This window comes from Myxocyprinus asiaticus, chromosome 47 (genome assembly GCF_019703515.2).
Source record: "Myxocyprinus asiaticus isolate MX2 ecotype Aquarium Trade chromosome 47, UBuf_Myxa_2, whole genome shotgun sequence".
NCBI lineage: Eukaryota > Metazoa > Chordata > Actinopteri > Cypriniformes > Catostomidae > Myxocyprinus > Myxocyprinus asiaticus.
In genome coordinates, this window is record NC_059390.1 from 230,440 (window position 1) to 242,500 (window position 12,061).

Here is a 12,061-nt window from a genome sequence, read left to right on the forward strand (position 1 = left end):
TTGTCCTTTGATTTGGGTCCATGAAGGCTTTTGTTAGTGGTTAATTCATTTTCTATGTAGTTTAAGAGAGTGTTGTCCCTCCTTTGTCCAAGTTGATATAGGTATCATTCAGTGAGGAGCATCATAGTCCCTCTGGAAGCTGATGGCAGGTAATTTTGGTGAACTCCATCCTGACCCCATGCTTCAGACAGTGGCTCATGAAGAATCCCATGTCTATGAGTTTGCATCAGTTCATCCTCTGTGAAGTCCGTCTTAGTAGACTGAAGTGAAGTCTGACTGGCACATGCTGCAGTTGGTCATCATCACTCAGTGACACAGTGGGAATCGGACATCAGGCAGGACCGGAGATGGATCTGGCAGGCTCCGAATATAATCCCGAGGTTTAGACAGGGAAAGAAATAGAATAAAAGTAATATAGATGCCATTCACCTTAAAGCAAGGTTAAAGAATAAGAGAAGTGTTTCTTGTTCCAGCAGACCTAACTAAAGCAGCCTAATTGTGAGTTGATGGATAAATTAGGTGTATGTCTGGATAAATATATGAGTCTTTAGTCTAGACTTAATCTGAGTGAGTGTGTCTGCATCTCGAACAGTGTTAGGGAGACTATTCCATAGTTTAGGAGACAAATAGGAAAAGGATCTTCCTCCTTTTGTGGATTTTGATATTCTAGGAACTATTAACAGGCCAGAATTTTGTGATCATAATGAACGTGATGGAATATAGTGTGACAGAAGGTCACTTAAGTACTGTGGATCTAGACCATTCACAGCTTTGTATGTAGTTAACAGAATTTTTTAATGAATATGAAATTTAACAGGAAGCCAATGTAACGATGATAAAATGGGGCTAATATGATCATATTTACAGGTTCTAGTCAGCACTCTGGCTGCTGCATTTTGAACCTGAAGTTTATTTATTGATCTTGCTGGACATCCTCCCAGTAATGCATTACAATAATCTAATCTTGAGGTCATGAACGCATGAATTAGTTTTTCAGCATCAGCAACAGAGAGCATGTGTCGTAATTTAGCAATATTTCTGAGGTGGAAGAATGCTGTTCTACAAACATTGGAAATTTGATTTTCAAAAGGACAGATTGGTATCAAATATAACACCTAAGTTCTTCACTGTTGATGATGATGTAACAGTACATCCATCGAGAGTCGAATTATATTTTAGCGGCTTATTTTTAGAGGTTATTGGTCCAATAATTAGTACCTCTGTTTTGTCGGAATTGAGCAGAAAGAAATTTCTGGCCATCCAATCTTTGATTTCACTGATACACTCTGCTAATTTGGAGAATTGTGAAATTTCATCAGGTTTAGAAGAAATATAAAGTTGGGTATCGTCGGGATAACAGTGGAAACTTATTCCATGATTCCTGATAATATCTCCCAGGGGAAGCATATATAAGGAGAAAAGCAGAGGCCCTAAAACTGATCCCTGCGGCACTCCATCCATACTCCATACGTTTACACATACAAAGTGGTAGCGGTCTGCTAAATAGGACCTAAACCATGCTAATGCAAGTCCACTAATGCCAACATAATTCTCCAGCCTATTCAAGAGAATGTCGTGATCTATGGTGTCGAAGGCAGCACTAAGATCTAAAAGCACTAGAAGAGAAATGCAGCCGCGATCAGATGATAAGAGCAAGTGATTAGTAACTCTGATAAGTGCAGTCTCTGTACTGTGATGGGACCTAAATCCTGACTGATATTGTTCATATATACCATTTCTCTGTAGAAATGAACATATTTGTGAGGACACTACCTTTTCTAGTATTTTCGACATAAACGGTAGATTTGAAATCAGTCTGTAATTAGCCAATTCTCCAGGATCAAGCTGTGGCTTCTTAATAAGTGGTTTGATAACTGCCATTTTAAAGTTTCTTGGGACATGTCCTAATGATAGTGAGGAGTTAATAATATTAATAAGAGGTTCCGAGATTACAGGGAATACCTCTTTTAAGAGCTTAGTTGGTATTGGATCTAACATACATGTTGTGGCTTTTGATTTTTTTGTTAGCTCTTCATGTACTATGACCATGGAGGATTCAAGTTGCTCATGAGGAATAATTTTAGTCTTCTGCGGTGCTGTGGCAGATGGATGCATAATTCCAATTTTATCAGTAAAGAAATTCATGAAGTCATTACTGTATTGCTGTGATGGAATATCTGGTTCAGTTGAGGCTTTATTCCTAACCAATTTAACCACAGTACTGAATAAACACCTAGGATTGTTGTGGTTATTTTCTGAGTTTGCTAAAATATGCTGACCTGGCAGCTTTTAGTGATTGTCTGTAGTTACAGACACTATCCTTCCATGCACCATGAAATACCTCAAATATTGTATTCTTCCACTTGCGCTCCATTTTCCGAGCTGCTCTTTTGAGAGCATAAGTGTGATCATTGTACCATGTTTCGGGGCTTTTTTAATTTTTTTTAATTGAAGGGGATGACACTATCAAGAGTGCTAGAGAAGACTGTATTTATATTTTCTGTTATTATATCAAGTTCTTCTAGACTTTTTGGCTCACTGAGTATATGAGATAAATCTGGAACATTATTAGTGAAGCTATCTTTAGTGTGCGAAAGAATAATTCTACCTGAATGATAGTGTGGTGTAGATACTGTGAGCTCTGAGGTTGTTCATCAATCGTATATGCTTCTGTTGAAGCCAACAGTCCACAATATTTCAACTTAGTATTTCAAAATTTCATGCATAATAGCTCAATTCCTGGTGAAAAACTACACTACCCATGATCCTGAGGGGGAAAATCCACCAACCAGAGAATGGTGTAAAACAAAGTGCCTTGAAGCTCCGCCCACTCCCATGATGCACTGTGAATCATGTAATTGAGTTGCTCTCCCTACACTCAAACTACTGATATATTTGTATTATCTGAATATTTTCAACATAATATATTGTTTCTATATCTACAGTATATTGCCAAAAGTATTCGCTCACCTGCCTTTAGACGCATATGAACTTAAGTGACATCCCATTCTTAATCCATAGGGTTTAATATGACGTCGGCCCACCCTTTGCAGCTATAACAGCTTCAACTCTTCTGGGAAGGCTTTCCACAAGGTTTAGGAGTGTGTTTAAGGGAATTTTTGACCATTCTTCCAGAAGCACATTTGTGAGGTCAGACACTGATGTTGGACGAGAAGGCCTGGCTCACAGTCTTCGCTCTAATTCATCCCAAAGGTGCTCTATCGGGTTGAGGTCAGGACTCTGTGCAGGCCAGTCAAGTTCTTCCACACCAAACTCGCCCATCCATGTCTTTATGGACCTTGCTTTGTGCACTGGTGCGCAGTCATGTTGGAACAGGAAGGGGCCATCCCCAAACTGTTCCCACAAAGTTGGGGGCATGGAATTGTCCAAAATCTCTTGGTATGCTGAAGCATTCAGAGTTCCTTTCACTGGAACTAAGGGGCCAAGCCCAGCTCCTGAAAAACAACCCCACACCATAATCCCCCTCCACCAAACTTCACAGTTGGCACAATGCAGTCAGACAAGTACCGTTCTCCTGGCAACCGCCAAACCCAGACTCATCCATCAGATTGCCAGATGGAGAAGCGTGATTCGTCACTCCAGAGAACACGTCTCCACTGCTCTGGAGTCCAGTGGCGGCATGCTTTACACCACTGCATCCAACGCTTTGCATTGCACTTGGTGATGTATGGCTTGGATGCAGCTGCGCGGCCATGGAAACCCATTCCATGAAGCTCTCTACGCACTGTTCTTGAGCTAATCTGAAGGCCACATGAACTTTGGAGGTCTGTAGCGATTGACTCTGCAGAAAGTTGGCGGCCTCTGCGCACTATGCGCCTCAGCATCCGCTGACCCCGCTCTGTCATTTTACGTGGCCTACCACTTCGTGGCTGAGTTGCTGTCATTCCCAATCGCTTCCACTTTGTTATAATACCACTGACAGTTGACTGTGGAATATTTAGTAGTGAGGAAATTTCACGACTGGACTTGTTGCACAGGTGGCATCCTATCACAGTACCACGCTGGAATTCACTGAGCTCCTGAGAGCGGCCCATTCTTTCACAAATGTTTGTAGAAGCAGTCTGCATGCCTAGGTGCTTCATTTTATACACCTGTGGCCATGGAAGTGATTGGAACACCTGAATTCAATTATTTGGATGGGTGAGATAATACTTTTGGCAATATAGTGTATAATTAACTTTAAATGAATAGTGTTATATTCTACCATCATTTTTAATATGATGACATCATTCTCAATGCTTCATGGGATTGTAGTTCTCATTAAACATGTGCGGTACACAGTCTTGTATCTTTGTCTTTGATTTTCAAACAATTTTTTTGCTTTAAATCAAAGTTTGTGACGTTGTGATTCACTTCAGAGCTGGTTGCTTTAGTTCATGGCACACAGCTCTGTTATGAAATCACTATGGAAAAAATACTTCCGGAACTAAGAGCGAACACTTCTGCACTCTACTGAAATAGGAGGAAACTTTAAGTTAGTAAGCGATTTTATCACACTTGTTTCGTGCTGTTTTTAATGTTGAAGCTATACTTTTGATACAGTTCATTTTAATTGTTTCCACGTGTACTTCTATTGTAAGTGCATTACTGTAACCACACATTTAGCTTTCTTAATGAAACAGAGAAAAGTTTAAATGTTTTGTGGTTAACAACATTAAGCCACAAATGCTGTCGATAAAGTTTAAAACATTCCTTTAAACCCAAATCTGAAGGTAATACCAGGTGAACAGTTTTATTGAGCATCAGTTCAGTCTCTGGGTTTGTTTTGAGATTTAAGATCAACCCTGAATCTTCCTTTTTTTTAATCAAGACGGTGTTAAAGATGTTTGAGTACCACATGTGTTTTATTTCAACAATCAACAAACAGCTAATGATCATAAACACAGAAAACTTCACACACATCTGGAACTTTCTGCAGAGAGATAATCAAATTGAAACACCGAACAGACACTGAATCATCAGCTCACACACAATCATTGATCTGTCTAATGAATGATTACACCAACCGTCACTTTATTGCAAAATATAAAATATTGATCACTTTGTAAAGAATGTCCCTCACAGTGTGTTGTAATAAACATCAGTTCATATCACCACACATTCAGTCACTTTCTATGAGTCATTGGCTCTCCTGAAGTCTCTCAATCATTTTCACAGCTTTAGGAAACTCAATGTGGAATTGATTGGATGTTATATGACTGGTGCATAAAATACAACACGACGAGCAATATATGAAGACATTTTCTTTTCTTTATAATAACATGCACTGATGAATCACGCACAATAACACCAGCGATAAATGTATCGAGTTTTGTTCATGTTGACTCGAACAGTGTTTCTCCAGGATCCCCTCAGAAGTGTTGCTTCTCGCTAATGCTGATATCTCCAACACCACTAACATTTCATGAACACTGTTGGATCATTTGTTCGATAATAAAAGCACCAAAATAAAAACTAAAACACGAAAGGCCGAGAACCCTTCAAAGAGTGAATCTGAAGTGACTCTGGTTCACACAGTCACACTGAAGTGTTCAGACTGATGCAGTGTGTGTCTGTGAATCAGTGTGTTGTGTTTGGAGGTTTCTGGACTATAATGGTGTGTGTGAATGAATGAAGGGTTTATATCACAGGATCAGAACATCTGATGGAGTGTCAGAAGAGCATCAGTCTGATCTCATTGAACACACCTGATTCACCTCATCAGCAGAGACTTCTGCAACTGTATCACTGAGAGAGAGACGCTTTTATCTGTTTATCTTGTTCAATTTAAAATATTTCCATTTCTAATTACAAAGAACATTGACTGAAACAAAAGCTCTGATGACTTCAGCTGAACATCCATACACACTGTAAGTGACACACACACACACACACACACACACAATTTCACACATACATACAAACACACACACACACCCTCTCACACACACAAACTGTAAGTCTGACATACACACACACACACTCTCACACATACATACAAACACTGTAAGCCTGACACAGACACATATACACACACACACACACAATTTCACACATACAAACACACACACACATTCTCACATGCAAACTGTAAGTCTGACATACACACACTCATACATACACACACACACTGTAAGTCTGACACAGACACACATACACATACATACACACAAATACACACTGTAAGTCTGACACACACACACACACACACTCTCTCTCACACACACTCACACTCACATACACTCTCTCTCTCTCACACGCAGACTCTCACACACTCACACTCTCACTCACACACACACACACTCCCTCTCTCACACACACTTTCACTCACACACAGACTCACACACACTCACTCTCTCACACACACACACACACACACACACACACACACACTCCCTCTCTCACACACTCTTACTCACACACACACACACACTCTCACTCACACACACACAAACTCCCTCTCTCACACACACACACTCACAGACACACATACACATACATACACACAGACAAATACACACTGTAAGTCTGACACACACACACAAATACACACGAACACTCTCACACACACACCCTCTCTCTCTCACACGCAGACTCACACACACACACTCCCTCTCTCACACACACTTTCTCTCACACACACACACACACACACACTCCCTCTCTCACACACTCACACTCACACCAGCATCTGCTCATCAAACGTGCTGCTTGATAAACTGAAAGTACTTCTCTTTCTTTTAAATTTCTTTCTTGAGTCTCAGTAGTGCAACACAACTTCTGTTTCTATAATGATGAGATCACTGAATGACATCACTGGATCACATGACTTATGCGGCGATTGAAACCCATTTACTGTTGATTGATTCACACAGAACATTTATCTGTGCAAACTAGCAGTCAAATGTTTGAATTTATGTTTCCTGTGATCTTAAAAACCTTTTGATCTAAAGGCTTGAGATTTGTTTTGTAAACAAAATGAAAATTTTCATTTAATAACCTTCATGATCGAGGCCACGTCAGAGACCATTTAGCAGAGACGGTCACTTCTATTAAAAGGAATGGGAGAAACTGGAATGCCCAACTGTTCATACAATGCAAGTGAATGGTGACCAGAACTTTGAAGCTCCAAAAAGCACATAAAGGCAACATAAAAGTAATCTATAAAACTCCAGTAGTTAAATCCATGTCTTCAGAAGACAGATAAATATTTAAGTAAGTTTTAACTTTATAATGTATCTCCACTTTCACATTCTTCGTGCATATCGCCACCTACTAGGCAGGTAGGAGAATTTATAGTAAAAAAGGGCTTAAATATTGATCTGTTTCTCCTATCATATCACTTCTGAAGGCATGGATTAAACCACTTGCGTCTTATGGATTACTGTTATGCTGCCTTTATGTGCTTTTTGGAGCTTCAAAGTTCTGGTCACCATTCACTTGCATTGTATGGACCTACAGAGCTGAAATATTCTTCTAAAAATCTTCATTTGTGTTGTGCAGAAGAAAGTAAGTCATACACATCTGGGATGGCATGAGGATGAGTAAATGGTGAGAGAATTCCCATTTTTGGGTGAACTGTCCCTTTTATGACTCTTGGAAGAGTTTTGGCCCTTTCTCTACTTCAGAAACACTTAGAAAACCAATGATGATGACCTGTCACGAGTGCTCGTTTAATGTAAAATGATTTGAGATCACCAGATATCATTCATACTCTAAAAGCATTTTCTCAAACAAAAGATTTCTTAAAAATGTCTCTGAACACCTGAGATCATAATTGTCAATGAGCTACATGTAAATCATGCAAAAGAATCACAAGAGCTTGATGTGGAGAGTTGAGGTACTGTGGATGGTTTCAGTGTGGAGTGACTCCAGTTCAATTCTCCTTTATTCATGCGTCCGTGCGGCACGTTTGCACGCTGCTGTCGAACACACACACACACACACACACACACACACACACACACACACACGGGCTCATTCATCAGTTCAACCAACACAAACTGAATCAAACAAAGCAAACATGCTCTTTGTTGTCATTCAGTGATACGCAGCTGCAGCGATTACAGTCTAAACCAGCAGAACATGTGGCGATATCACGTCTGTGAGCGTGCGAGCGATCTCACGACACCTCGATGATCTCCATGCTGCCGGAGAAGCTGGACTGGCTGCCCACATTTCCCATCTCCTCCCTGGAGCGGCTCTCCGTCATTCCGTCTCCAAACTCCATCTGACAGCTCCTGCGTTTCAGCTGCTTCTCGAAGCTGCTCTCCTCGTGCCAACTCCTTCGCAAGTTGCCGCAGTCCCCGCTGCGCTGCCGCCCGCGCCTCCGCACGGCGTCCAGACCCTGAGTGCAGCCGTACGCCGCCGTCAAGCCGCTGTGAGCGCCTGCGGAGCCGCTGAAGATGGCCGAGGTGGAGTAGAATCTCGCCGACTCGGATGAGAGGTACCAGCCGCCGGCCACCGGACCCAGGAGGATGTCGGAGTGCCAGCCCTTCAGCGTGCCCGCACCGGATTTACACATGTGCTGCTGCGAGCGCGACATGCCGAGCAAGAGGCTGGTGGGAGTTTCTTCCATGCTCCCACTGCGGTGTAACGGCTGCGCACACGCTGCGCTCATCTGTGGTTTAGATGCGAGGCTGGTTTTACTGGTGTTGGGTTCGTCGAGCCGCTCCTTGTCTGGACTTTGTTCTGGTGTGGTTTGTTCTGAAACCTCCTGCACGGGTGAGAACTGACAGGCTTTGCTGGTTGAATCTTTGTAGGCAGCCGGTTTGTAGTGCTCTGGGGTGTCGCCGCCAACCGTGTGTTTCGTAAACTCTCGCGGTGCAGCTCCAGACTCGCCGTATGACTTGATGTCCAGAGAGAAGGAGCGTTTGGGTCTGGCGTTCTCCTCCAGATCTTCCGTGAGCTGAAGGCCAGACAGCGCTCGAGCCAGCAGATGTTCCTCATGAACGGCGGTCAGAATGCAGGGCAGCTGCAGAGGCTCAAGCGGATCACTGCACTCCATGTTCTGAGCTGGATCGGGCTCCTCTGATGGATCGGTCGGCAGTGGTTTGGGTTTGAGTTCACTCACACACTTCAGTTTCTTCTCAAAGTCCAGCAGCTGACCTAAGAAGTTGAAGTTTGGTGAGATGGTGGGCCGTTTCTCTTTCACAAACCTGTGGATGAACACATGACAACATGAACTACGTGTAAAAACTGCCAAGAAACATCACGAGCTTTACAGTGAATCTCATGCAAACATGTCCAGCTAATTTTTCACCCCAAAATCAAAAGCAAAAAAAAGTCTTATATTTTGCATTAAGTAAATCAAGCCTATTTTTAGGAAAGGAATTTGTATGATTTTATTACATTACTGTAATGCATTATGTTTTACATTCAGCTTGTTTGTGATTCTCATTACTGTAATTCATTTTAAATGTTTTCAATAAATGTATAATTTTTTGGACTTTACATTAATAAGAATTGCTGGAGTGGAAAATGTGTTTTATTGTCATGAAAATAATGTCACAATATAAAATGTTTTTATATAATAAACTTTTCTCCCAATTTGGAATGCCCAATTCCCACTACTTAGTAGGTCCTCGTGGTGGTGCGGTTACTCACCTCAATCCGGGTGGTGGAGGACAAGTCTCAGTTGCCTCCGCTTCTGAGACTGTCAGTCCGCGCATCTTATCACGTGACTCGTTGTGCATGACACCGCGGAGACTCACAGCATGTGGAGGCTCATGCTACTCTCCACGATCCACACACAACTTACCACACGCCCCATTGAGAGCGAGAACCACTAATCACGACCACGAGGAGGTTACCCCATGTGACTCTACCCTCCCTGGATTCAAACTCGCCCTTTTGTTAAAAAAAAAAAAAAGCAAAAATGTGTGTTCCAGTGAGACACTTACAATGGAAGTCAATGGGGTAAATTTTTGGAGGTTTAAAGTCAGAAATGTGACGCTTATAATTTTATAAAAGCACTTACATTAATTATTCTGTTAGAACTAACTTATTTATTTAAAATTTTAAAATCGTCATTTTTACAGTCATTTAAGGTTTACGCCATTACGTTGTCATGGCAACGGAGTTGTAAAATTGTCTATATCTTTCCACAGATGTGGTTAGTAAGTGATTTAATCACAGTAAAATCATGTTAACACACATATTGTTTATGTCTTGTGTCTATACTTTTGAAACAGTATTTTAATGTTTACAGATTGACCCCATTGACTTCCATTGTAAGTGTCTCACTGGAACACACATTTGTGCTTTATTTAAAGAAAAGGAGGAACGAGTCAAAATTAATTTTGGTGTTAATAATCAACATTATGACACAAATACTGTCGACTGAGATGAACTTGTATTGAACCCCGAATATTCCTTTAAAAATATATAATCTCTTTAATGTTTGTTAATTTGATTTTCGGGGTGAAATATGAGCTGGGCATGTTACTGCAGGTTTTGGGATATTCACCCATTAATTCTTAGTGACACACAGTTTAAAGGGACAGTTACCTCATTCAGGGGGTTTCACACTGGCCGTTTAGTCTGAAACAGTGCGGTTCACATGAAAAGTAAGTAATGTGACGGCTGTTTTGCGGACCGTGGATCCGAACCTGAGACTACGTGTAGGAGGTGGCCTGAGCTCGGTCGCAATGGAACTGTTGTGCAGTTCACATGAGTGAGAACGAAACCTGTACTCACAACTGCACTTTTCAGGAAATAAAATCGCTTGTGCATATGTTTTTGCTGATATAAGCATGATGACATCATCAGTTGCATCATCAGTGACAGGAGAACATAAGCAGAGCTGCAAAAACCTTGCTTACAATCAGCTGTCACCACAAAAAACACCGTTTGCTAGCACCAAAAAAAGTCGTCTTCTCCTGGACATGCACATCTGCTGAATTACTGCATGCGACGCACAGAGACGCAAGTGTCGTTCACTCCGGTGTGCATAATGACACCAAATGAATAAAACACACAAATACAGCGACCCGCGTTGTGTTCTCCATCATGTGCGAGTTTATAATGACACCAGGAAAGCAGCAGCATTCGATATATTCATACGTGAGTCTGAAACCAGACCAACGCTGCGGGGGGCGCAGGGAACAAATTACGCTCAGATTCGGACCGCAGCAAATGTGCCCAGTGTGAAAACCACCTTTCTCACCATTCTGGAACACAAAAAGAGATGTTAAGCTCACAGGGCCGTGAGTCCCTGTGTCATGAAGGAAAGAAAGCCATGGGGGTTTAGAACGACATGAGGGTGAGTAAAGGATGACAGATCACGTCAGTGAAGGATCACAGAAAACTGCTGTTTGTGTTAGACATGTGTTGTGACCATGTGACTGGCTCTGTGTTGCACCTGTAAGCTTCATCTAGCGTCATGTCCATCCTCTTCATGATGTAAGCGATTGCGATGGTTGCAGAGCGGGAGATTCCAGCGAGGCAGTGGACCAGAACTCGAGCGTTACACGCCTTCGCTTTCTCTGAACACAAACACACACAAACGCTGCATTACGTCATCGCGTCATCAGTGAGCAATATTAAACAGCAGGGACTAACAATGTTGAATGCAGAGAGTAAAATGTAAGGAAACAGCACTGAAATAAAGCCAGCTTCCTAACAGGAGTCACATGATGTGCTCTGACCTATGAACTCCACAGATTTGTCGAGCCAGGGCAGGATCTTCTCGCAGAAGCTGTCGTTCACTGGCACTCGCAGGAAGTGAGAGTCCGGGATGAAGTCTGGTTTGGGGCAGGTGTTGCTGGCGTTCAGTACGTAAGCGATGTCGTTCTGCTGCATCAGATCCTGCAGTGTTTGGACACACAATATGATAGAATCGTGGCGTTTGGCATTGCTTTGCTCAGGTGTTCTGCATGATTACTGAAGTGATGTGGTTGCTAGGGTGTTTAGTGTTCGGGTGTTCATCAAGCATGAGCACTAGTAACAGCACACACTACTACTAAAGGCCCAGAGTTCAGTCTGACCTTGTTGAGAACATCTCTCTGGCAACCCAGGTACAGGTGAGGCAGGATCCGTGTCGGTCCGATGTTGGTAACCG

At 42.1% G+C, this 12,061-nt stretch overlaps 1 protein-coding gene across 3 annotated transcripts in view; it reads right to left on the bottom strand.

Annotated features, from left to right (window-relative positions):
* Nucleotides 1-7,408: 7,408 nt before the first annotated feature.
* Nucleotides 7,409-12,061, bottom strand: part of dusp16 (dual specificity phosphatase 16) — a 24,050-nt gene continuing 19,397 nt past the window's right edge. For all 3 annotated transcript variants that reach the window (XM_051690573.1, XM_051690575.1, XM_051690572.1), the window contains exons 4-7: nt 11,988-12,061; nt 11,649-11,808; nt 11,363-11,486; nt 7,409-9,158 (exon numbers count right to left, since the gene is read on the bottom strand). The exon at nt 11,988-12,061 is cut by the window's right edge and continues 90 nt beyond it. In XM_051690573.1, the coding sequence (XP_051546533.1) occupies nt 8,123-9,158; nt 11,363-11,486; nt 11,649-11,808; nt 11,988-12,061 (1,394 nt within the window). In that variant the 3' untranslated portion in view covers nt 7,409-8,122. The remainder of the gene's footprint in view (nt 9,159-11,362; nt 11,487-11,648; nt 11,809-11,987) is intronic.